This window comes from Aspergillus ibericus (assembly GCF_003184845.1).
Source record: "Aspergillus ibericus CBS 121593 unplaced genomic scaffold BO80scaffold_1, whole genome shotgun sequence".
In the NCBI taxonomy this organism is placed as follows: domain Eukaryota; kingdom Fungi; phylum Ascomycota; class Eurotiomycetes; order Eurotiales; family Aspergillaceae; genus Aspergillus; species Aspergillus ibericus.
In genome coordinates this window covers 722,360-746,653 of record NW_020292099.1, presented here as the reverse complement: position 1 = coordinate 746,653, position 24,294 = coordinate 722,360, and the positions used below count along the sequence as shown (strand labels likewise).

General features: G+C 54.9%; 10 protein-coding genes across 10 annotated transcripts; 5 read left to right on the top strand and 5 right to left on the bottom strand.

Annotated features, from left to right (window-relative positions):
• Positions 1–41: 41 nt before the first annotated feature.
• BO80DRAFT_395929 (condensin subunit BRN1) lies at positions 42–2,879 on the top strand (the record flags this gene model as incomplete). Its single annotated transcript, XM_025717330.1, has 3 exons — positions 42–198; positions 256–826; positions 885–2,879. Exons 1-3 carry the CDS (start codon positions 122–124, stop codon positions 2,877–2,879), a joined length of 2,643 nt encoding a protein of 880 aa, XP_025580594.1. The 5' UTR covers positions 42–121.
• An 829-nt stretch (positions 2,880–3,708) lies between these two features.
• Positions 3,709–5,216, bottom strand: BO80DRAFT_343717 (uncharacterized protein; the record flags this gene model as incomplete). Its single annotated transcript, XM_025715242.1, has 3 exons — positions 3,709–4,236; positions 4,289–4,756; positions 4,815–5,216. 3 exons carry the CDS (start codon positions 5,214–5,216, stop codon positions 3,709–3,711), a joined length of 1,398 nt encoding a protein of 465 aa, XP_025580593.1.
• Positions 5,217–6,443: 1,227 nt separating this feature from the next.
• Positions 6,444–7,324, top strand: BO80DRAFT_5783 (uncharacterized protein). Its single transcript, XM_025724619.1, has one exon. It carries the CDS (start codon positions 6,585–6,587, stop codon positions 7,179–7,181), a length of 597 nt encoding a protein of 198 aa, XP_025580592.1. The 5' UTR covers positions 6,444–6,584; the 3' UTR covers positions 7,182–7,324.
• Positions 7,325–11,012: 3,688 nt separating this feature from the next.
• On the top strand, positions 11,013–13,356 carry BO80DRAFT_5544 (C2H2 zinc finger protein). The gene is made up of 2 exons (XM_025724597.1): positions 11,013–11,095; positions 11,213–13,356. Exon 2 carries the CDS (start codon positions 11,266–11,268, stop codon positions 13,186–13,188), a length of 1,923 nt encoding a protein of 640 aa, XP_025580591.1. The 5' UTR covers positions 11,013–11,095; positions 11,213–11,265; the 3' UTR covers positions 13,189–13,356.
• Positions 13,357–13,971: 615 nt separating this feature from the next.
• On the bottom strand, positions 13,972–15,012 carry BO80DRAFT_451006 (SRPBCC family protein; the record flags this gene model as incomplete). The annotated part of the gene is made up of 2 exons (XM_025721855.1): positions 13,972–14,354; positions 14,568–15,012. 2 exons carry the CDS (start codon positions 15,010–15,012, stop codon positions 13,972–13,974), a joined length of 828 nt encoding a protein of 275 aa, XP_025580590.1.
• Positions 15,013–15,170: 158 nt separating this feature from the next.
• Positions 15,171–16,938, bottom strand: BO80DRAFT_370886 (Stk19 family serine/threonine-protein kinase). Its single transcript, XM_025716469.1, has 2 exons — positions 16,306–16,938; positions 15,171–16,249 (listed from the first exon to the last, which is right to left on the bottom strand). Exons 1-2 carry the CDS (start codon positions 16,859–16,861, stop codon positions 15,651–15,653), a joined length of 1,155 nt encoding a protein of 384 aa, XP_025580589.1. The 5' UTR covers positions 16,862–16,938; the 3' UTR covers positions 15,171–15,650.
• Positions 16,939–17,379: 441 nt separating this feature from the next.
• BO80DRAFT_420551 (putative alpha,alpha-trehalose phosphate synthase subunit TPS3) lies at positions 17,380–20,768 on the top strand. Its single transcript, XM_025718393.1, has 3 exons — positions 17,380–17,605; positions 17,681–20,394; positions 20,464–20,768. The coding sequence occupies exons 1-3, from the start codon at positions 17,583–17,585 to the stop codon at positions 20,511–20,513; spliced, it is 2,787 nt and encodes a 928-aa protein (XP_025580588.1). The 5' UTR covers positions 17,380–17,582; the 3' UTR covers positions 20,514–20,768.
• Positions 20,769–21,023: 255 nt separating this feature from the next.
• On the top strand, positions 21,024–22,113 carry BO80DRAFT_343441 (thioesterase family protein; the record flags this gene model as incomplete). The annotated part of the gene is made up of 2 exons (XM_025715232.1): positions 21,024–21,135; positions 21,212–22,113. The coding sequence occupies 2 exons, from the start codon at positions 21,024–21,026 to the stop codon at positions 22,111–22,113; spliced, it is 1,014 nt and encodes a 337-aa protein (XP_025580587.1).
• BO80DRAFT_5417 (PaaI family thioesterase) lies at positions 22,085–23,138 on the bottom strand. The gene has a single exon (XM_025724589.1). The coding sequence runs from the start codon at positions 22,938–22,940 to the stop codon at positions 22,248–22,250; it is 693 nt and encodes a 230-aa protein (XP_025580586.1). The 5' UTR covers positions 22,941–23,138; the 3' UTR covers positions 22,085–22,247.
• A 461-nt stretch (positions 23,139–23,599) lies between these two features.
• On the bottom strand, positions 23,600–24,287 carry BO80DRAFT_5397 (uncharacterized protein). The gene has a single exon (XM_025724586.1). The coding sequence runs from the start codon at positions 24,004–24,006 to the stop codon at positions 23,659–23,661; it is 348 nt and encodes a 115-aa protein (XP_025580585.1). The 5' UTR covers positions 24,007–24,287; the 3' UTR covers positions 23,600–23,658.
• Between the last annotated feature and the right edge of the window lie 7 nt (positions 24,288–24,294).

The following is a 24,294-nucleotide window of genomic DNA, read 5'->3' as shown; positions in this document are numbered from 1 at the left end:
CGCTGCCCCCTCCCCGTCGACTTGGGTCCTCCTTATTTACAATCAACCATCAACAATCAACGATACTCATCCTTTTCAGTATCAGTATTCCCTCCCCCGACCCTCAGGGGAGCTATTCATCATGCCCCGCGTGGCGAATTCCAAGAATCGCCGCTCCACCGGCGGCGCATCCACCCCCCATAAGAATTCACCCATGAAGTACGTCCCGTTTGAAAAGCCATCCCCAAGTCCCGACCATGTTACTGATCGCGCTAGGATTCCACTCAATGATGATATGGGAGAGAAGGCGGCCCGCATGGAGGCGAGGCAGGCTCGACATGACCGTCAGATGGACCAGATCAAGGCAGCCGTCAAGACCCCCATGCCACCTCGACGATATACAGGCTACGATAATGGGAGCCCCGCGACGCCGCGGGGCTCAGGCCATCGGGGACGACGCGAAAGCGATGTTCATGGACGTAGGGCTGTCACACCTATGAAGCGCGTGCCTATCCTGGCCAACTTCGAGGAATGGATGAAGATGGCGACCGACAATAAGATCAATGCCAATAACTCTTGGAACTTCGCCCTGATCGACTATTTCCATGACATGTCCCTACTCAAGGAAGGAGATGGCGTGAATTTTCAAAAGGCCAGTTGCACGTTGGATGGATGTGTGAAGATCTACACGAGTAGAGTCGACAGTGTGGCAACGGAGACGGGCAAGCTTCTGAGCGGCTTGGCGGATAGCCGGGATAAGCGAGCCCGTGAAACCGGTGCAGAAGGCGAAGATGCCGAGGATGACGAGGACGGTGATGAAGGGGCGGCCAGAAAGTCGCGGAGAAAGGTTCGTGAGCGCGTCGGAGACGGACATCATTTCAGGATCACTGACTTGGCGCTCCCAGGCACAACGGACGCATGAAGCTACACTCGCTCCCTCCTTCGCTTCGCTGCAGCTGAAGAAGTTTGAGCTGGAATTTTCGGTTGATCCTCTTTTCAAAAAGGCGTCTGCGGATTTCGATGAAGGCGGCGCCAAAGGCCTGCTCCTCAATCACTTGTCAATCGATGGCCAAGGACGCATTGTATTTGATAGCAGTGATGATGCCGCTGATGAAACCTCCAAGGAGGCAGAAGATACCCAAGAATCCGAAGATCCGCCGCATCCGGGCTCTCCGTCGGACCCCAGACAATCAGCGGACAATGCTTTCGATGAAATTACGGAAATCGACATCGCCCCGCTAGCGAGCAAGTTTTTCCCGGATTTGGACCGCCTCGAGAATCAGGATATTTGTCCCTCTCTAAAGAACTTCGACCTGGGAGATCCAAGTGGTTCGCTGGATATACCCTTTCTCAAGGCGCCCGAAGACTGGCGTCAGGACAGGGATCAAGAGGAAGGACAACACCCGAATGATGCATCAGGCATCATGCTCGATGACGATAATGCTGTTGGGTTCGATGATGACGACGCCACGTTAGCCGGGTTCGACCTGGGCGGAGACGCAGGGTTTGGTGATGGTGGTGAAGCGTGGGCACGTGAAGCTGCCCTTGAGCCGATGCTCAAGGTGCATCGCGTAGAGATGGAGGGTGATGAGAATGCTGATGGCGAAGCGCTCGATAATGATGATCCGTATAGCATCTCTCTAACCCACCAGCCAGACAACCGGGACCATGAAAATATACTCAGTTATTTCGATAATGCCCTGCAGAAGAACTGGGCTGGCCCTGAGCACTGGAAGATCCGGCGCATTAAGGAGCAAACCGCCACCAGCACGGCCAATCTGGCACCCAAACAACGCAAGGAGAAGGAGCCTTTTGAGATCGATTTCACTGCGCCTTTGGATCCGACTGTTGCCGAGCTGATATACACCCCCGCCAGCTCTAACTCTACCATATCTCTGCCGAAGACACAGTGGAAGACCAAAGGGCGCAACCTTCTTCCGGATGACAAGCACTTCAATTCCCGCCAGTTACTCCGTCTTTTCCTCAAACCGAAGGCCAGGATGGGTTCTAAGAAACTGACTGGTCCCCGGCAATTCAACCACCGGCGACATGACCAAACCTCAGGAAATGGCGAAATGGATGAAGCATTCTGGGCTAATCACAAAGCGGAAGATGTTGCAGCGTCTGATGAGCGCGCCCAGGGTGCGTACGACGCCAATTTCTTTGCAGACGATGATGGTCTAGCATTCCCCAACGGCTTCGGCTTGGGCGATGACGATGACGACAATCTCCCTTTCGCGGATGCCAGAGAAATGCTGTCGCCACCCGCCGATGGCCCCCCAGGCACATCCGCGGGAGACGCTGCCGGGGCATCCGGTCTCACTGCCCTCCTCAATATGGTAGGCGCAGCACCTGGTTCGACCCAGAACGGTGGAGGATTTGGTTCCCAGCTGGTAACACAGGGCGGTCGTAGGGCACGCCCTGACTACGTGGCATATGCCCGAGTTGCAAAGAAGGTGGATGTCCGGCGACTGAAAGTGGAAATGTGGAAGGGCATGGGTGAGCGCTTGATCTCATCGACCCATTTCGATCCTGTGCCTCAGGCCGAGGATGCAGCTATTTCCGCCCGGGAAGTAGAGCAACAAGCAACTGAAGCCGAGGCGCAGGCGGTGCCACCACCAGTGGATAGCAATCCGGAGCCCGGCGCCCAAGATGAGGGACAGGCAAACGAGAGCCTCCGGTTTACGCAGATCATGAACTCCCTGAAAACCGTTTACCCCCGAGACACACTACGCGACATAAGCACATCCTTTGGGTTCATTTGCTTGCTTCACTTAGCCAACGAGCAGGGTCTAGTCCTACGAAACGATGATGCCTCTAGCGGTTTTGGTGCTGGCAGGCTAGAAGAGATTTTTGTGTCCAAGGATGCAAATGCTGTCCTGGAAGAAGGAGCTATGTGACATGGAGCTCAGTGATGGTTTGTCTTTTCATTACATACATGGACGATTGTACAGTCAATATGCACATGCGGCATGCCAAAATATGTGATATGAGGGATGTCTTCGGGTTGGATATAGGCTTGGGTTTCTATTGCGTGGGAGTTGGTGGACTGGGCATCTCTTCTGTATGTTTGGTGGTTGGGCGGTTGGTGTGTTCTTAAATCGACTTGGTTCTTCGCGTTGCCTTGGGTAGACACCAGGTCTCCATGTCGGGGACTATTACTTTAATGGCTCTGCGTTTCTACATTCGTGTGTTGCCGCATATATCTTGAATACCATTCCAGTTCCCTGTTCACCCCCATAGAATTCAAGCCTTTCCTACAGCTCAGGGACGCTCTTATCTGTCCAAAGCATGGAACCATCTCGGTGCTTGAAACCGACAGCAATGACAATCGAATTAACTTCCTGTGTTCGTTTCCCCACGATTAAAGGCCATGCCATACTTGCGCAAGGCAAGGCAAAACTAGGGATGAGGCAACGAGGATGGAGAAAAGACAGCATACTCGAGTGTATCAATGGTATAAGAAGAAAAGAAATAGAGAAAGAAAACCAACTTGTATCGCAAAACAGTGTTTGTCATATAGAGGGAACGGCCGTGAGGTAGTCCATAAGCTAATGGGACGAAGAATGGCCCACGCCATATTGATAGCATATCAACCAGACAGGGGAAAGCATCTTCTCATCCAAAAGCAATTGCTCAAGGATACATCGACTTGGCATATGTTTGAACAAATGGTTGATACAGGAATCAAATCCTAAAGCGTTGAGTCAAGCAGTGCGGATACGCCATTTATTGATGAACTCCGTGAGTGAAGCTAGGGTTCATTGGACTTGCGTAGGCGTCGGGAATAGGCACAGTTTCATAGGTTCGCTCGCCAGGTGCCGCGCCCATATGCTGGTTCGAGGCACTTGGGGCCGACACAGGTGGAGGAAACTCTGTTTGTGCTAGCTGCGGAGTTGCGTTCTGCACCCGAATTGGCGGTGGCTGGAGCTGGAACGCAGGTTGGGATTTTGCCTGGCTCTGTGGAGTAGCAAACTGGGGGGCACACATCTCCCCATTCTCAGCGGCAGAGTAAGGGTCTTGGGGAAGTGATGTTGACACGAAGGGGGCCTTAGGCATGGGAGGAAATCCTGGCGTATTCGGCCCTGTCTGCTGATGGAGCTGGGCCATGTACAAGTCCGTCCTAGCTCTGTCTCGACGGTCCATCGACCTGGCAAGCTTTCTTTTGGTCCAAAACCGGTAGAAAATGGCCGCATAGACCAACAGGACTAAAACTTCGAGGACAATCTCAATCACAGCACAGACCAACCCCCAATCCTGGGAAATTTCCGTTAGCTCGGAAGGATAAAAACGTAGATAGCTGGCTTACCTGCAGCCGGCAAAGAAGTGCGTAGTCGATCTGATCACCAAAAAGCTCTTCTCTCTCGTTATGAACACAGGACCAGCCCCATAGATCTTTGTCATCTCCGTTAGCCTTCGAGTGTTCGAAAATCGCCGCAGCGACAATCCACATCACCAGATCGAAAATGAAGATACCAATCGATAAGAGTGAGTAGTAAGCAGCATATTTTTGAGCGCGCTTGCGGCCGCCTCTCCAGTAGCCCCAGAAGACGCCAAGGCAAGCAACCAGGGAGAGACATGAAACAACTAGAAGCAGGTACTGCGGCCAGGGGTTTGTACCGAATTCCCAGGGAGGCGAGCTGTTCCGCTCAGGGAGCGATTTTGTTGTGTTGAAGACTGTTAACGTCGTTCCCAGAATCGTGAGGACAATGAGACTGCAACCGAGATTGATGAAGCGGAGGAACACCTTGGCTACCCGGACACGCAGTTTGATACGCTGTGGTAGATCGTATAAGTATTCGAAAAATGGCCATGACACACCGACATTCACTCACCAGATCTCTCGCATTTTCCTTCTCCGCCACCTTCTCCTGCTTTTCCACGTAAAACTCCTCTCGAAAAGTTGGGCTCAGAGGATTCAAAGTGCGTCCTGGGGTCCCGGGGACTTTGAGAGCGCTTTTTGGGCCAGGTGTCGGAAGATCATGATGTGATGCATGCTGTGCAGGGTCACTTGCAGCTACATACCCGAAGCCGACATCAGACACATCAGGGGCATTCTGCGATTGGGTGGGAGGATCTGCGAAGGGGGACTTTCCAGGATCTTCAAGTCCGGAAGGAGAGTGAACCATAGTTGCTTCCGCGAAACGAGTTGTTCTGGAACCCTTCAGCGAGGAGGATGACGTCTCGGACGAGTTCCGCTCCTCTGAAGTTAGGACAGGCTGCGATGGTAGCGCCATTGCCCCGTAGTTGTGACCGCGAATTATATCCACAGGAGACACTGCTTCACCAGATATAGGGGAGCTGTTGTGGCTATCTGCCACCGCAGACATCCAGACAGCAGTGAGGTTGAGCGCAAAGGCGTAAAGAGGACCAGCTCTCGACCTTTGGCAAGTGGATTACCAACTGTGCCCTTGAGAGCTTGGCTGGCGGGCAATCCGAGAGGAAGCGTAAAAGCAGGAAGAGCACCGGAATGGCTTGCTGAACAGAGGCTAAACAGGCACTCGTGGCAGCACAGCTCCACATGCACTATAAGGACCTTTTTGTTAACCATATAGCAAGACAAGACAGTTCACAGGGGGTCGGTAGAGCTATGTCATCACGAAGAGGAACCCGAGGAGATAGGAAGGCGCATACCAAATACAGGAGGAGGAAAAGGCCGGCAAGCAAGCCTTTGCTGTGAGAGAAGTCAGTCGTACATTGATCTTTTTTGGGAAAGCATATGGTAAGGAATGGTCAAGGAGGAGAACGAACCGATGTCCAACGTCTTGGCTAATTGGGCTCAGGTAGGATTGCTCCTTGGAACCTGCACAGTTTGAGACCCAAGTGGCAGGCCACAGCGCAAGCCTGAAGGGATGATACGTTGAAGGTCAGAAGAGAGATGAGGGAGTCGCGACAGCAGGACAGTTTCTGGGCAGCATGGGCGCTTTGAATATCAATGATGGGCCCTGGCCTCGCCCTTCTCACCAGGCGGGGGTGGCATCGCGAGCTGGATTGCATGGATTGTATGTGCAGGGGAAAATAAGCGCCCGGCAACATGTAGCACAACCCAGGTGACGAAGGTGATTGGACCGTCGGGGCATCCTCTAGGGGAGTCTGACGGGGGACAAGGTCGAGCGACGCGATGACTGGATGCCGACCGACCTCACTAGAGCAGTCGGCCTGGCTTATCACAGTGGGGAAAGTCGCGATACGCCGGGGCAAAGGCCGTCGAGGTTCCCGTGCTGTGACTCCAGATGCACGACCCGTCACCTGGGGAGCGAATGAAAAGGATCAATCAGCCGGTCTGAGTTCCCTTCCCGGCGCCAACTGCTGATCGCCTCGGGGCCCAGCCAACCATAGCCGTTCTGGAACCGCCGGCCAGCAACGCCCGCGAGAGGCACCGGCAGGATTCCTGCTGCAGGTTCCGGGTAGCTCGAGGGACCAGGAGGGGTATCTACTGGCCATAACGGAGTAGTAAGTCAGTGAATGGGGTGATATATTCATCATGATGATGGATGGATGGATGGCTGGGGGGGTGGTTGAGTACGGGATAGCACTCACCCTGGTCGGTCTGTGGTCGTCAGAGTACTACTAATTACTGGCAGCAGTGATGGTTTGGGGGGAGAATGAGAGGGAAGTTGGGAGTTGGAAGATGGCAGGTGGCCGTTGGGAGTCCCCCCTCACGTGTTGGGGCTAGCCCGCGACCAGCTGCAGTGCCATCACATCCTCATCCCATCACGGCGCTTAAGCACATTCTTTTCTCTCTTCACCCTCCTCCTCCCTCCTTTCTCCTCCTCTCTCGACTCCCCCTACCCAGTGGGTTTGCCGTTTTCCTGGGTTCTCCTCACTTAGGACGAAGGGAACTCGAGGATCTAGAGATCAATCACCAATCCAGGACCACCTTAGTTACAGGGGTCTCGATTTGTAGCCGGGAAAGACGGGGGTCGTCGGTGATCTTTGCCAGCAGCACGGAGTCCAGCTCGAAGTTCAGGGTCAACAACCTGTTCCGATGCCATGTACATGTGAAGTGCTCCTTTATCCTTGCCCAGTTAGCTGGCAACATTCTAAGCTTTCATCTTAGCTATGCTCTCCTCTGTGGCACCCCCGATATGTCAAGTATTCGAGGCACCTTTGGGGGAAATGAAACGTCGATCTGGTCTACAACAGATGCGGACGATCAAAGCCAGGTGGATCGTAGATACCGATACAGGATAGATAGCTAGAGATGTACCGATCTTGCCCTGAACCCAAACACTAATGAGGAGCTGCACCTCCTATCACGGCCGAGGGTTTAGATCTTGTTATACCAAGGGTGGTTGTAGCCTCGAAGATGCGCGAATAGCCCTAAGCTCCAGGTATACATATGACTGTCAACAAACTATACATGAATCATCGGAGCTCTTGATGGAGCAAATTAAGCTTTCAAAGACCCAAGGTTGAAAGTATTCAGTAGTCGACCGGTAAGCCCTAGTCATGACACACGCGATCCGTGGTGTGATATTCTTAGCTGATGAACAATGAGAATCGTAGCCTCGAGAGCCCAGAGGCTGTACGTTTCAGAAGCCATCACGGTTGGGTGACTAGCGATAAAGATTAATGTATTGATCAATGTCAACATCATATGTATTGAGATGGGCTTGACATCAGCAAATCAGGCCAGCGTGAATCTCCAAAATGATCGAGTTCAACCCTATACTCTCTTTACTTTGATCTCCGAATAAGCGCTCCCCAGGACAACATTTCAGTTGCAGGCCTCCCTCAATGGTCCTGTCCTTGGATCGGGTGCTGACTGGAAGGTAGAACCATGATCCGTAGAAGCACCGTATAGTAGATAGTACCTACCATGCTTGAGAGACCACCAAGCCGATTGTCCGTTACCGGGGTGTCGGGCCGTAAGCGCATGGGAGAAGATGGGGAGACGTACATACAATGACGCAGATAAAGTTTCATCGAGCAGGGTTTCGCCAATCATTCTCAACATACGGAGTATGGTGGCAAGGTCTAAACTCACCGAGGGTGCCTCAATTAAGCCCAGGAAGCAATAGAGCTGACGTTCCCTAAAAAAACCTAGAGTGACGGGCTGACAATCCACCCAACGGCTACAGAATCTTCTATGCGGGAAATCAGGAAAAGTTTTCCTCGCTGCGGTGAAGAATATGACCAAGACTAAGGAAGCCCCGAAGCCCTTTTTGATTAAGAGAGAGGGAAGAAAGAGGGTTCGATTGTGTAGGTTTGCGAAACCTGCATGAAGGCTCGGAGCTATAAGCCCACGCCACCCAATAGACTCGGAGTACTCCGTGGTCAGTGCCCCTGGGATCAGTACTACTACTTAGGTTCTGGCAGTACGGTGTACCTGGCCTCCTCTCGCCGAATCCACGCTTCTGTGAACTAGATGTGCGTTGGGTTGATGGCGCACGGAGAACAGCAGCACAGCAAGGCCAAAGATCGACCAGCGCGCCCAGATTGAGGTCACAGCCTAGTAGCCCGCTACTGGATAGGTGCTTTGGAAACGGGGAGCGAACAACTTCCAAGATTGATAGAATCTGGCAAGTTCCTTCCGAGGAGATGTAGGCACATGCTTGTCTCCTTACCCTGATTCATGGTCCTCGTTGGTCACAAGGGAGGAAATGATGGTGAAATACTACTAGTAGTACGGCCACACATGGCAGCTTGAGGGGCAAATCAGAGGCGTCCAACCTCATGTCGAGCAGGCGGTGGGACTGTACAGCGTACACAGCCACCCGGTGGATCCCCCTCGGTTCTAGAAACGGCGTCCAACTGGTCAGGCGGGCAGAGCCACCAGCTTTCTCCGCAGCTGGTGGCCAGCCACAATGAAGTTTCAGCCTAGCCACACAGCCTCATTTCTCCTTCCGGCTCTCCCTTTCGCATTCGCTGCTGTATGGAGTATGTTATGTAGTCTGTACGGTTTACGGAAGATCCCCGGTATCACTACAGACAGGAACCGGCTGGAAGTAGTATAGTCCTCCCAATGTAGAAGTTCCGCGGTAGTTCCACTGTCCTTCATCCGGAGAACGCCGTACTCTATTGGCACCTCAGCTTGTCTCCCTGTCCCGCTTTCGCGTGTAACCGCCATAGTACACTGTTGTCCCTCAGTACATACCAGCCACCGCTATGCCATTGCTGGGTATCATATTTTACGCCTTCCTCCACCATTCTCTGGAATGTCCTCTAACGGTGGCAAGACATCAGGCATCAGCTGACAAATTCGATTGAATAAGTGCCAGCTTTGGGTCTGTTGCCTTCAAATCACTAACCCCCATTGACGCAATGCACTATGTACCCTGCAGTAGTATACCTGTAGTAGATGATACCATGCTCCACAACTCGATATTACGTACAGTGGCAGAAAAAAGTCATGATCCCACTAATCTATGGTCATTGTTTCTCGTTCGCACGAAGCATACATAGATGAACAACAAGAAAGCCTGAGTATGTTAATGAGAAATCAAATACATTTCTCTCTCCCTGGGTGCCAAGAGGTATATAAAGTCTTCAGATCATACTCTCATGACATCTCTCCATATGGACCTATTAGTAACCTGCTTCTCAGTATCGAACCTACATAGTAACAGCTTCAGTGGATACAGTAAAGGCAGGTACTCGGTACACCGTGCTCTGCAGTAACTACTAAAAGTAGATCGTCTTTACTCAGCCCCAAAAGGCCCAAGCTGAGGGGAAGGTTCTACTACTCCTCCTCCCCTCTCTTGGTATGACGCACGGGATCAAATATTCAGAACTTCAAGGTGGTTGCCCAGTGGGCATTTATTCAATATCCACCAAGCTCAATCAATCTCAGCCGGCCTCAGCCCGTGCGGTGTTTGGGACCATTACAGTTATAATTTACACGACGCATTGAAGGTAAACTTTCCGGTTTCTGACCAGCGCCCGCCCGGCAGAGCCGCCCGTAACCTTGGTCACGGCTGGTACGGGCCACTGCTCCAGCCACTGCCTTCCTCGTGTTCGTCCTCCGTCTCTCTTTCTCTCTCTCTCTCTCTCTCTCTCTCTCTCTCTCTTTCGCCGGCCCTTCCACTGCTTTTGCTTCTCGCTGGTGCATCCTCCCCGACTCAGAACACCAGGTTGTCTCTTATTGGAACCCCTGCGCCTCTGCGATTCGGATCCAAGCCCCATCCTCTCTGGACCTGCCCTGGTCGACCAAGCCTGTTTCGCTTGGACCGCGTGACCCAATCAGGAACGATTCCCGCGGCGGCTTCCTAGGCGACCCGAACTCTGTCGACTCCAAGGCTCCTCACTCTCTCACTTCCATCAACTCTCCTCGCCTGGGCGGCCTGGGCTGCTTACTACTCCGTTATTCCTCCTGCCTTCCTCCTGTATCCCATTCTGCCACCCTCTGCATCAGGATTCATGCTTCTCTGCTCACCTACGTCGTCTTCACCTGTCGTGTCTCTCTTTATTTACTGCTTTCCGTAATAATTCAATCTTCCCTTTCCACCCCTCTCCCCTTTTCTTTTCCTCTTCCGCCTCATTATCGTCCAATAGTATCCCTACTTCCCGGGGTCCTTCTCATTCATTTCTACATCTTTCGGTCAACAGTCTCCGTGTCCCGAAGCTCTCCATATTTCCTCAAACCCACACCCAACCACCCACTCCCCCCCCCCTTACCTTTCTTGATACTCCAGGGCTTGCTTGGGTTTCATGTCGCCTGTACATTGACCAGCTTCCAACGACATAGCTCTGCATAATTCTCCTCGCCTCGTTGCTTTGACAATCGCGGGTTCCAGCTTCCTCTGTGCAGCCTAACCAAGCATTGTCATTTCCCGCCGTACAACCCCGGTCTCATACGGCTTTCCACCAGATGGACTACTAGAGTCCCCTCCCCCTCCCCCTCCCACCAGTTCCAGATCCAGATCGAGCGGGCGCTAGACTCAACCTCCTCCATCTGCTTGCAAGGCTGACCGCTATTTTTACCTCCTGCGAGTCCCGTGTCTGTTTCTGTGGGACCTGATCGTCTGACAAGACGTCGCGCGAAGGCTGAACCTCCCGTCAGCTTGCGCCACACTCGGTCCTAGGTGAGCGCCCCACGCGACAGTGCCTCTGATGGATACCACTCATTCCCTTGTCCTACCTAACTGCCTTTTTGTCTGCTGAGAATACACTGGTACATCTTGAGCCTTTTATTCCTTCCTGTCTGTCCTTGATCGGTCCCGCACCCATGACTCTGCACCCACCCATCACTGAAGACCCTTATCAACTGACATGGGCTCCGTCTATCTAGCTTTCCCGTACCTTCGCCAACCCTTCCAGGCTGGCGCGAATCATCCATTATCCATGGCTGCGTTGATGCAATCGAACAACGAACCTGTTACCATCTCTAAGCCATTGTCTGGGCCGTCGACCTCGATAATATCAGCCCCGTCGGAACCTCTCGTTTTCTTGAAGCAGTCGAAGCCTGATTCAAGCCTGACTTCTATTGCCAGTGCCGGACTGAACGTGTCGCGCTCCGGAGATTCGCTGCCACCAATGACGACGACTGCACCGCCGGCCACAGCTGGTCAAACAGATCGGCCCCTCGAACATGAGAAGGAATCGGAACAACACAGCTCGCAAGTTGCGAGAGAGGCCCTTGGCGCTAGCGAGAAGCAGGCTAATCCCGTGGATGAGAGTCTGCAAACCTCATCCGACCAAATGCAGGTCGATTCTCATTCAGGGCCCGGGAATTCGGCTGATGCGTTTGGGGCGGCCGACAACAACGCCACGCTTATAGACGCCTCGACCGTGGCTAGTCCCGGCCCCATCGAGGACACTGGTTCTCCGGATGGCGGTTCTCGCCACCATGATGAAGGAGACATGCCGCAAGAAACGGGCAACAAAGCCTTCTCGTATCCGATGCCCACGGCCGGTTTTAATGATCCCCGGCGGGGTCTAAGTCTGCCCGGTTCTGGATTCCACAGAGGCCCACGGTCACCGACGGCGAAAAAGCACCGTTGCCCTTACTGTGCCACTGAATTCACACGGCACCACAATCTAAAGAGCCATCTGCTTACCCACAGTCAGGAGAAGCCATATGTTTGCTCAACATGCCAATCACGCTTCCGTCGGTTGCATGATTTGAAAAGACACACGAAGCTGCACACCGGTGAACGGCCGCATATTTGCCCCAAATGTGGACGCAGGTTCGCCCGCGGCGACGCTTTAGCTCGCCATAATAAAGGTCAAGGCGGATGCGCAGGGCGCAGAGCGAGCATGGGGAGCTACGTTCCCGAGGATGAATACGGCGACGCTCCTGCTCCCGGGGGCGCCGATGATACTATGGATGGACTCGTCTACACCGCTGAGCCGGAGCGCATGGATGAGGAGGAGGAACGACGATTGATGCCTAGTATCAAGAAGCACGACGTGTCGACGGACTCCATTTCACGGTCGAACACTGCGCCGAGCTATCAAACGCGCCAGCCCAGCACCTATCCCCCAATCGCCTCAAGCAGGCCGTCCCCCGGGGGCCTTTTCCCTCCACCAAGTCATGCTGGCTCTAGCGCGTCGACGTCGCCCATTTCACAGTCCGGAAACATGACATTCCCACCGCCTGGCCAAACTTCAGGGTCATCCGTTTTTTCCACGAATATCACAGGGAGCCCAAAACCGTTGTCGCCAAATGCTCTGTCATCACATCAACTCGGCCATGGACCGGAGAATAATGCCCACCACCGTGCTCATTCACCCGGTTTGGCGCAGTCGTTTCAACAGCAGCCATTCAGCAGGGCAGGGCCCTCTTCAGCCTCCGTTGGAAATCATGCTGCTTCGGGTTTGGGCCTGCCCCCACCGCAACCGGGCGCTCCTCAGCTCCCTCCACCGCCTGGGATGAGCTCTGCCGACTCTCGGTTTGCGCTTCATTCGCAGGGATCTGTGCCACCAGCATCTTCGACTGCTACGAAACACACGCCGTCTCACAGCCACTCAAACAATCACGGTGGCTCATTATCGTCCAAACAAGGCCCGGAAGGGGTTTCGAACAATGGGAACCAACTTTCCGGTCCTCATGAGTCCAACCTTGTTGACCAGTTTCGTGATCGGGAAGATAAGCTATGGACGTACATTCGCTCGGTGCATGAGGAATTAAATGGACTGAGGACGGAGGTTGCCGCTCTGAGAGCTCAAATTGCGTCCGCGAATGTCAATGCGCTAGCAATGTCGAATTCTAGTGCACCACATGCGCAGACAGAGACAAGCACTATCGGTACTTCCCAGCGGTGAGCAGATGTTCCCTTTCTGGGGCGACTGCTGTCAACCATCTTAACCCACTCATTTTTCATTTTGTTAAGACATTAGATATTTGTACTTCCCCATCCCTTCTGCGATGGATTGCAAACGCGCTGATGCGACTCTATAATACCCTTTCTATTGCCAAGTGAATAACTTACCTGTCATGACTATCCATCTCCTATCTCTTCTTTCCCCCGATACTTTCCGTCAGTCCCATCTTCTGCTTGTTCTCTACACTTTTCTCCCTTTCTAAATACATCGATGCCGTTGATGATAGTGTTTCACATTCGACCCGCCTTGTTTCATCACTCCCATCCTGGGATTCCATGGTGCCCTTCACCCCTCGGGGGATCCTCATGATTGTGTTTTGCTGCTATCGATTCTTCCTTGATTCATCGGCGGATATCCCCTATCCCTCATCCGGCCGTGACGAGGACCCGGACAGGGAGGGGGGATGCTCCCCGCTGCCCCGAGTCACTGGCATTGCTCTACTCTAATTAGGCGACGGCAACCCTTGTGTTTTATATTATATTCTCTTCTTGGGCGTTATCATTCTCGCATGTGTTGTATGCATCCACATCCCATTGCCATGTGAGAGGAGCCGGGAGTCTGGTGGGCAAAATTTCTATTTGTTAGCTCGGGCGATCACAGTCAAAGAGTGGCTGAAATGTTCCACATGTTTGTTCGATAGCAGGAAGTAATGGAATCACATATCCTACTACCCTCTTAGTTAGACAGCCCTCAGTGCTGTGGCTCGTCAGGAACGAGGACAGGCTAGGCCCGTCGACGGGCGGTCCACCCGAGAAACAAACCTACGTCTGCCACGACGGCTTTAGGGACTCCGCCCATGGTCCAGCTCCGCTGTATCCACCGAGGAATGGCCCCGCCAGCATCCGAGGTGGTCGCCATCGTCCACTGCAGTCCCTCCGGCGCAGCGACCACCTGTTCCACACTCGCATAAGAGGCAAAGATGGCATTCCGCGGCGCCGACGCCGCAATCTTCTGCCGGACAGACTGCGGGCTCGAATCCACCGTCAGGGGGATCTGAACGGTGACAAATCCTTGATCGCGGTCGCGATCCGCCGACACAACCAGGACAATGAACGAGCGAGGCGCGATCAAGGCGGTAGGGTGGAAGGTGTGGGTGATCATATTGACTGGGAGAGGTAATCTAATTAGTAGTTGCAATACTCTGTGATCTAGCAGTGCATATGTACCAATATACATCGATGGGTGGGTGAATCATAGATAGAATTCGGTATAAATAAGATCGTTAGATGCATGCATACATGATACATCCATCCATCCATACACATAGTCTAGTAGGCAAAGCGAGGGCAACATAATAAAAACCAAAAACTAAAACTCACCATGTACATCCACTCTCGACCACCCCCCATCTACATCTATCTCGGAGGGCCATTCCATCAACCGCTCCACGGCGGTCACACTCGGCGTGTAGTCCATTTCATGCTTGGAATGATCGTGCCTAAGTCCGGCGCGAAACTCGGCCCATGAGGCAGATCCAGTCACGGGCGCGTCTTCGTGCACGCTCTGCCGACATACCCAGTAGTCCGGCGGGATGGAGCGGGTGGAGAGATAGACTTTGGCGGTGGAGGGGGACGAGCGTCGGGGTTTGCGGTCCGGGTGGAAGGTGGAGGGGATGGAGGTCAGCAGAGTCTGGGCTTCGGTGAGGAGGGCGTGCAGGAAGGGGCGGAGTGCCGGGCGGGAGGAAGAAGAGTTGTCAAGGGATGGGTGGATGGGGAGGGAAGAAAAGGGATGGGGGTGCAGACGGAGATAGGATTTGGAGGACATGATGGGTGGAGGGAGGATGTAGTACTAGTAGTAGTACTTCACTGGAGGAGGGAGGGGAGGAAGAGGAGGAAGAGGCAGTCGAGGTATCTCGGGGCTAACCCCGAATCTTCCCTCTGCTAATTCCCTACAGCTCTCAGAGGATACGGTTCCCTTGGTGGCTTGAGTCAACATCCCTCCGTTTCTTCGGACGCGCCAAACAATATTCTACTAGGTTCATGTGTGCTAGCTAGCAGCTTTCTTTCCTTTTCTTTCCATTTCTTCGACTTGCCGATGAAAAGACAATCGAAGATCAATCGAGCAATCCCGCATTCACATAGTAGAATCAAGCCCAGCAGGACTGGGGGAAGTGACACTGGTATGGGCTGGGGTCAATCGGCTGAGTGAGTGTTAGTAACTTACTTTCGATCAGTTGCCCTCCTCACTACGAACTATATACTATCTGAGTGTATGCACTAGGCTATATACAGAGTTGGGATCCCTGGAAGGCCATCTGATGGCTAGCGAGGCCTTTCGGCATCGTGTTCGAGACAGACAACTTTGGGGAAGCAGCAGCAGCAGCTTGAACAGCGGGAGTTGTCACTACCCGCCTCACGGTCATCCTGGTATAGAGCAGTCCGCCGACTGAGCATCTACCCAGATCATAGGCAGCGCACCCCAGGGCCAACGCTGCCAGTATCAAAGATTTCAACCAACCCAGCCCCGAGCGCCTCCTCCAAAACCCAGCGGAAGTTCATCCCATAAAGCTCCTTCCACCTTTTCGTTCGACCGGGCAAGATCCCCGCAAACTCGCCTCGTGCTCTCTTCGCTACGCTGAAACTCTTTTCGCTCTCGACTGCCCCGTCCCAGCGGTCACGCAAGAGGTAGGCAGGGACCTCACTTGCACTCGACCTTTTCAGGAGCGAGAGTAGGTGCGACCGGCCAGCGCCCAGCAGACGAAGGTAGGGTCCAGTATTTGGAAGCGAGAGGAAGAGTGTCGCCGAATAGGATTGCGAACGAGGGCTCGAGTTGGCATCGCTGGTATGGTCAGTGTCACTTCGGCTCGCGGAAACGGAAGCTGGGGTGGGGGAGGTCGCAGGGAAGACGGGGAGGGAAGCAAGGCTCGACGATCCCTTGGCCAAGGAGGAAGAGGAAACGAGAAAGCCAGCCCGGACCAAGGCCATAGTCTCCGGCGGAGAGAAGGTCGCCCCAGGGATGGCGCATGTGTTTCCGATCCGACCAAGCAGTTCCAGAAACTTGCCTGCTACGGATCAGTCCACCAGGTGCGAATAATCAGAGAGAAAACAAGATCCATACCTTTCAGTGGCGCATCCAAAGCAGAACTATCTTGCACCAGCCGCTCCCACTCCTCGGTCAGGACCAGGCAATCGCCTAGCCCAGCAGCATCGTTCCCTCTCCCGGGAACGATCAAGCGACGGACCCGACCGGTGTGCACCAGCTCCACGATCTCCTTCTCTACCTTGGTAGGCGCATCTAGCAGCATATGAACATGTGCGACGGAGGCGAGAGGAGGAAGAGAGCGACGGAAATTGAGAACTTCGACGATGCGCGTGCTGTTCATCCCCGCCCGGCGAGGGAGGTCCTCGAACATGCTGCTGCGGATATACTGGAGAGCCTGGACCACATCTTTCACGGGGGCAGTTTCGGGGATATAGCGCGACGCCCCGAGGTCTGGCAGTGGGCCTTGATCATACTCGTGCTCGTCGTAGGGCTTGGAAGCGCCGGACGATGACGGCGCAGAAACCTTGCGACGAGCATGAGCGGCGAAGGGAGAGGCGCGTGGCCTCGAGTTAGCGGGCTTTCGGTTCTTCTTAACACCAGAGACGGGAGCGGATGTAACGCGCAAGGGCATGGCAGGGTGCGTAAGCCAGCTCGGTCCGAGATAGGAGGAGGAAAGGACAGAAGGTGAAAGAAGATGACGAGAGAATCAGTTAGTTTGGAGGAGAATGCGGGAGACGCAGCCGTCGCAAGGCAGGCCTGAGGCTACACGGCCGATATGGCGGTGACCGATAAGGGCACGTGATCACCCGCTTGCTGGGGTCAGCCAATCCGCAGGCGGTGTGGAGACCCGTGAAGAACCAACACTACTAACGGACCACTACTACTGGTAGGTACGGAGTAGTATGTACGTACCTCGATGATACATCCACCGTAGGAGTACCACTACATGAACGATGCAAAAGATCCAGCAGGAAACAAGGGAAAAGCCTAGAATGTGGCATGACTGTTAGGTAGAAAAGTACTATCGACCATGCTGTACACGATGGCCCCTCATTACCTAAGAGTGATGAGCATTCCTTCCATCCCTCTCTTTCTTGCACATGACGTAGCCATGAGAACCTGTACTTTTGTGTCCGCGGCGATCGGCCTTCCTTTCTCTTCTTCCTCCCCCCAACCCGTCCCATCATCTTCGCTCTTCTCCATTCATCTGGCGCCATCTCTCTTTTCGCCCTAATTAGGTGGTCAACCTTTGGTCTTTCTCTCCCACTACTGCTTCCTTCTACCTCTCCTCCTCCCTCACCTCCCTTTGCTGGTTTTGCCTCGCCCGGGGTCCCAGCTACCCCGCTGCCACCATGACCATCTACATTGCTTCGTTGTAAGTGACGATCATCCCCCCCCCCTCCTTCCGCCTTTCGCTGCCTGTAGCTGTTCTGAACTTCCCGGGTAACAGATTCCTGCCCTACACGGTCAACTTTCATGTCAGCGACCCCCAGACACGTCGCGCGGAGGGGACCACCCCCCAATCAGCCAACCCCGCCGAAACTGCCACTGCTCCTACCCCCAATGTGGCTCTGAGCTTGTTCGAAAGAAACAATAACGACCCAAACGTTGGCCTCACGCCGGGCGCCACCACCGAACACGAACGGATCTTCGCAGCAGACATCTCTAAGGCGGAGCAAGAACACTCCGAGTATCCGTTCCCCCCCAAAGCAGATGGCGATGCGAACCTCTTGACGGAGAGTGAGGCTCACTCCCCAGCGTGGGGCTCGACGTTAGCTTTAAACCAACCTCGACCGCGCGCGGCATTTCCGGCCTCTCCCTCCATCCTCAGGCACCAAGACCTCACTACGCCAGGCGTAGAGCCGTCAAAGGAGAAGGCAAAGCCGGTCCCCAAGCAGCCAATTGCGCATGTTCAGGATCATTGGGGAGGTCACAGCCGCAAAAGCTCATTTTCGTACGCCGAATGGACTATCGAGACGGCCGAACAGGGCAATGGAGGCCTGCGCAATGCCGTGCGATCGGCTACGGACGCCGGACAATTGGAAGACAAGGCCTGGGTGGGTACCTTGGGAATGCCCACTGATGCCCTACCAGAACACACTAAGGAGGCGATCGCCGAGAAGCTGGAAGATGAATATGGATCTTTGACCGTTTACGTCAGTGACGGTGACTTTGATGGTCACTACACGCATTTTTGCAAGACGATCCTCTGGCCGGTGTTCCACTACCAAATCCCGGATAACCCCAAGAGCAAGGCTTACGAAGATCATTCATGGATTTACTACGTCAAGACTAACCAGGCTTTTGCCGAGCGTATTGCGCGGAACTGGAAGCGTGGGGATTCCATTTGGGTGCAGGACTACCACCTGCTGCTCGTGCCGGCCATGCTGCGGAAACTGCTTCCGGACGCGCAGATCGGCTTCTTCCTGCATATTGCCTTCCCTTCGTCGGAAGTGTTCCGGTGCCTGGCGCCTCGCAAGGAGCTTCTCGAAGGAATGCTGGGCGCCAACCTGGTAGGGTTCCAGACGGACGAGTACTGTCGCCACTTTCTCCAGACGTGTAGCCGGATCCTCTGCGTGGAAGCCACCAATGATGGGCTCCAACTGGAGGATCGGTTTGTCAACGTGAGCAAGTTCTCCATCGGCATCGATCCAACATCCTGGGACCAACGCCGGCAGGCTGCCGACGTGGAACGATGGATCAAGACTATCTCGGATCGCTACGAGGGGAAGCGGCTCATCGTGTCGCGGGACAAGATCGACCAGGTGCGCGGAATCCGGCAGAAATTGCTGAGCTACGAACTTTTCCTGAACACATATCCCGAATGGCGGGACCAGGTGGTGTTGATTCAAGTGGCGACCAGCACTACTGAACAGCCCGAGCTGGAGGCGACAATCTCCGACATCGCGATGCGGATTAACTCCACTCACTCCACACTTGCTCATCAGCCCTTGGTTTTCTTGAAGCAAGATTTGGCCTTCCCCCAGTACCTCGCCTTGATCTCCGTGGCGGATGCTCTGATCATCACCAGCTTGCGTGAAGGCATGAACCTGACCAGTCATGAGTTTGTCTACTGTCAAGACGGTAAATGGGGCAACAAGAAGTACGGGTCTCTTATTCTGAGCGAGTTCACGGGCAGCGCATCCGTGTTCGGTGATCATGCGCTGCTGGTCAACCCCTGGGACTACCGTCAATGTGCCGAGGCCATCCATACCGCGTTGTCGAGGGATGAAAACGAGCGCCAGGAAGTGTGGATGAAACTACACCAGGCGGTGCTGCAAAATTCCACCCACAACTGGGTCAAGTCCTTTAGTGAGACTTTGAGCCGGGTCTGGAACGAACAGTCATCGCGAGAAATCATGGCCGTTCCCCGGCTGCAGGTGAACAAATTGGAGGAGATGTACCGTCGATCGTCGCGTCGGCTGATCATCGTGGACTACGAAGGCACGCTCGCCTCCTGGGGCTCGCCGAAGAGTATCATTGTCACGACACCGCAGCGCGCGATCACCACGCTGGCCGAACTGACCGAGGATCCGAACAATGTGGTGTACGTCATGAGCGCGAGGATGCCCGAGGAGATGGAGCGACTGTTCCGCCTGGTCAGCGGCCTGGGCCTGATTGCTGAGAACGGGTGCTTTGTGCGCGAGCCGCACTCGGAGACCTGGCTGAAGCTGACGGACAAGGTCCAGACGGATGCGTGGAAGGCGGCGGTGCTCCACATCTTGGAGTACTATCAGGAGCGTGCAGAGGGAAGCTGGGTCGAACAGCGGCACTGCTCGCTCATGTTCCACTACGAATCGGCCGAGGACCAGGTGGCGGCGTCACGGCTGGCATCGGAGTGTGCAGGACACATCAATGATGCCTGCATGAACCAAGGGGTGCATGCTGTCCCCGTGGAGCGGGCGCTGGTGGTGGAGCCGGCGGGCATCAACAAGGCGTCGGCGGCGGAAGTGGCGTGGCGCTCGTGTCTCAAACAGAGCCAGCGAGATGAGAGTGTCGGACGCCCGGACTTCCTGCTGGCTATCGGGGATGGTCGCGATGACGAGTCGGTGTTTCGGTGGGCCAACAAGCTGGCCAGTGCGGGGGCCGTCAACTACACCATGACCGTCACGCTCGGTTCTCGGAGTACGGAGGCGAAGGCGACCCTGACCCAGGGAGTGACAGGTAAGAGCCCCGCAGGGGCATTCCATCGGCAGGGATTGATGAACGAGGCTAACCGGCGCGTGATGGTAGGAGTTCTGTCGTGTCTGGAGAAGCTGGCTGCATCCCACAGCGGCCCGTGAGACGTACAAGAATGACCAAGACTGGGCGGAAGAAGCCTATCCTACGAGGACATGAAGCATGAATGCATCTCTACATAGTGTGAATTTCGGCATACGTACTACACCGTTACATGACCCCCAAAAGCAAGCAGACTGGCGCGCGGACTGGATTTATGGATTTAGAGAACGGCGGGAGTTCGGAGGAAGTCATTGCAGAGAGAGAAGAGGGGGCACATAGACGAGGCCATAATACCACCAGAAACTCTCCTATTCCTATCGTGTGTTTGTGTTTTGCCTATCTCGTAACGTAGATCCTCTGCGATACGCCCGGTTGGTCAGCACCGATCGGCCGGCGGGGAAATCAACCGAGGCATCTTTCTGGCGCTGCTCCTCAATCTTCAGGCCATCCGCGGCCATGCCCCCAAGTCGATCCGCCACTCCCCTGCCTCCTCCCTTCTTTCTCCTTCTCCTGATGGCCACCGCTCAACAGGAGGAATTTCCCCAATATCTACCTATACCCTACGATCAACCATGAGTGCCAGTCCCGCCCACGGGCCCGCCTTCGAGGCAGCCATCCAAGTGACGCCCGTCACTTCGCATCGGTATTCCGCCTGTCTCCGCGAGGAGTGGTGCATTGGGGCCGGTAGGATGCGTGTTCTTGTCCTCTACGACCGAGGGGTCTTATCTCGAATCTCCCTCGCTAACCAAGTGCCCTACAGTTCCGCATGGCGGCTACACCTCCTCCATCCTCTACCGGCTGGTACTCACCCACTTTGCGCAGACGCATCCAACGCTCTACAATGAGCCCGCCACCCCGATCTCGATGCAGCTGGCCTTCCTCCGACGCACGGCCACCGGCCCTGCCGTCTTACTGGTCCAGGACACCAAGCTCGGGAAGCGCACTAGTACCGTGCATGTGACGCTGTTGCAGCCGCCCGAGCGCAAGAAGGCCACGGCCTCCAGCGCCGGCGAAGAAGAGCTAGAGGTCAAAGTCGCTGGGTATATTACGGTTAGTCCGGCGCAGGCGGAAGTCGGCATTAGCGCCGCTACGGGGTGGAAACTCTCCCCGCCTCCGCCACGGGGCTCGAAGCCCGATGGCGCGGTGGATCTGGTGGCGCTGTCGGCCACGGGTCGGGACGGTGCCTGGATGCGTCTTAATGCCGCGTTTCTGACGTTCCGTCGGGCGACGAAACAAACGGAATTTTTTGGGCCGGAGTTGGGCGCGGCACCAGGGCGGATGATCACGGAGCAATGGGCTCGATTCCGGCCCGAAGGGGATGTCACGGCGCGGTGGACGAACGAGGCCCTCGTCTATCTGACGGATATGTTTCCCACGGCGCTGGCCGGGTTCGATGAGGCGGCCGCGCAGGCCTCGGGAGATCGGGCACAGGTCCAGAACTGGTACCCGACGGTGACGCTGAATATTGATCTGAAGCGGCGGTTGCCGGCGGAGGGGGTGGAGTGGTTGTACAGTCGGGTGCACTCGAAGCTGGTGCAGGATGGCCGGACGGATCTGGATGTGACACTGGTGAACGAACGAGGGGAGGTGGTGGCGCTGAGTACACAGGTAGGCTTGGTGGTGAGCGCGAGTCGCAACATCGGAACCCGCCAGAAGTTGTAAGAGTGAGAGTTGTTCCTCTCTTCCACCTCCCTTTCCCATCCGCTCTCCGGCCCTACCCCTGATCGACTATATCTTATCTACCGATCGATCTAAGTATGTACATACAATAGAAGAACAATAGAACCGGCGACAACCTAGAGCGACGGCGCCGTCTGCATCCAAAAGGCCATCGCATCAGTCGTGAGGCGCATCTGCGTCTTCCCCTCTTCGGGCTGGAGCGCCTGCGCACGCACCCAGAACTTGCGGCCGACACGAGCAAGAACCTTCACCCGAATGACCAGGTAACCCGGCGCCGCGACGGGACTCTTGTAGCGGATGTCCAGTTGAGTTGTATAGAGCAATCCGCGTGGCGTGGGCGGGACATCATCACCCTCTCCATCCGCTGCTAGTTGCGGGCCCGTCTCCGGTGCATACAGCGCCACGGCATAAGACATGGCCTCATCCAAAGCCGTAGCAATGACCCCACCATGGGCAGTAGACGGATGACCCGACACCCCCGGGGTAGCGAGATCGAGCAGCAGGAACAAGTCCGGGGCGTGGATGGGAGTCGGGGAGCCGGTGGGGGCGGGCCAGAGGGGCGGAGAGGCAGGCAGGGCGGAGAGGAGATGGGGACGACGACGGAGGGTGAGGACGTGTGGGATGGTGAGCGATGTGGCTAAGGTGTTGGCGAAGTAGCCGTCCTCGCCGGAGGAGGGTTTGGGGATGCGCGAATAGGTGCGGATGGGGAGGTAGTCGGGATGGTGTAGGAGGGATTGGAGGGACGGAGCATGCAGGAAGGGGGTTAAGGAGGCGGGGTGGGGGGTGTTGAGAATGGAGAAGGACGACATGATGGTAGTGGTAGAGAATTATGGAATATGATATGTCTGATTTGAGATGGGGGGGGAGGAAGTCTCTATAGATAGATGGATAGTGCAGCTGTACTCCGTACTCTGTACTGCAGACTCCGGATGTGAGTCGTCGAATGGAGCGGAGAGAGATATGGAGGGATTGGAAGCGATCAGCCGAGGGAAATCAGATGCCAGTCGGCAATCCATCCAACAGTGCCGCGGATACGCTGGTACGGTGCCTGGTAAATGACGCAGTTCCGGACGGTACGGAACCTGCTCAGGGCGGTAATGATACCGGAACCAGTTACCACAGGGCGTCGAGAGAGACCTTACCGCTTTGGGGGCGACAGCCAGTGCAGAAAAATGGAGATTGATATCATTTTGTGTTTGGTTTGTTTGGTTGGACCGGGCGATCCCAGCAGCAGCCGGAGTATATCCATGTATCCTAGTGTTTGACTAAATGTTCTCCTCCCCAGTCGCCTCCTCAATTATTTGCGGATGCGCTCCCATAATTATTATTATCATCATTACCCCTGACACTCACTCTCAGCACTCCCCTTCCCCCCGAGTGCACTCCCCCACTGGTCGAGTTGCTGGGTAAACATTTCTGGGAGCATCGATGCCTGCCTACGTATGCCATGGAAGCCCGTCGCGACTAACGCTCGACTAGTTTTTTAGGCGGCAGTCCAGTAGCCAGTCACAACCCCCGCCAGCGACTTTAGCTCACGGCGCTACCGGGGATGAATCGATAACAGAGAGGAGAAAAGCAGAAACGAGCGGGCAGAACCACACCGAACCAACCTGACCACCACCAGCCGCCAGCATTCATGCCACCGCGCTGGGGTGAGGGGAGCCATGGTGGTTGCACATTCCAACGCCCCGGACAGAATCCGATCAGAATTTTCCTTTCTCCTTGGTGTGTCTGAGGGTCCCCATGTCTCTCTCCCTGGCAGATGCATCCTCGAGGGGCCTGTCTGCCTGCCTGCCTGCCTGCCTGTCTCAAAGGGTGGATATCGCCATGGGCATCCCTCGCGTAGGGCAACAAACAAATCGCCGGCCAAATCATGAGTGTCCGGCACTGGCCCAAAACAGGGAACCGGAAATTGGGAGCGATGCTGGATGCGAGGTACTGAGACGGATAATAATATTAGCCATCCTAATTATCATAAACATTAGTATCGTCGAGCTAAATTGAAACGGACTAAGTCTCTGGTAGATAAGTCCTGGGCTTGTCATGCACACAGACTCTCTTCTGAGCGTTCAATGAGACACTAAAGTCGCTAGCAAATCGGAGCACCACTCGCCTCTCCTCCAGTGGTTCATTCACGCTCCGGAAGAAGAATTAAATATAAAT

What these genes read in the sequence shown, in the direction of transcription:
- BO80DRAFT_420551 (XM_025718393.1), top strand. Translation starts at nt 17,583, where the DNA reads ATGACCATCTACATTGCTTCGTT. An exon ending in ACCATCTACATTGCTTCGTT is followed by an intron (nt 17,606 to 17,680) that starts GTAAGTGACGAT and finishes CCCGGGTAACAG; the next exon opens with ATTCCTGCCCTACACGGTCA. An exon ending in CCTGACCCAGGGAGTGACAG is followed by an intron (nt 20,395 to 20,463) that starts GTAAGAGCCCCG and finishes GCGTGATGGTAG; the next exon opens with GAGTTCTGTCGTGTCTGGAG.
- BO80DRAFT_5783 (XM_025724619.1), top strand. Translation starts at nt 6,585, where the DNA reads ATGAGAGGGAAGTTGGGAGTTGGAAGATGGCAGGTGGCCGTTGGGAGT.
- BO80DRAFT_370886 (XM_025716469.1), bottom strand. Translation starts at nt 16,861, where the DNA reads ATGCCCTTGCGCGTTACATCCGCTCCCGTCTCTGGTGTTAAGAAGAAC. An exon ending in TTTGGATGCGCCACTGAAAG is followed by an intron (nt 16,250 to 16,305) that starts GTATGGATCTTG and finishes GATCCGTAGCAG; the next exon opens with GCAAGTTTCTGGAACTGCTT.
- BO80DRAFT_5417 (XM_025724589.1), bottom strand. Translation starts at nt 22,940, where the DNA reads ATGTCGTCCTTCTCCATTCTCAACACCCCCCACCCCGCCTCCTTAACC.
- BO80DRAFT_5397 (XM_025724586.1), bottom strand. Translation starts at nt 24,006, where the DNA reads ATGATTTGGCCGGCGATTTGTTTGTTGCCCTACGCGAGGGATGCCCAT.
- BO80DRAFT_5544 (XM_025724597.1), top strand. Translation starts at nt 11,266, where the DNA reads ATGGCTGCGTTGATGCAATCGAACAACGAACCTGTTACCATCTCTAAG.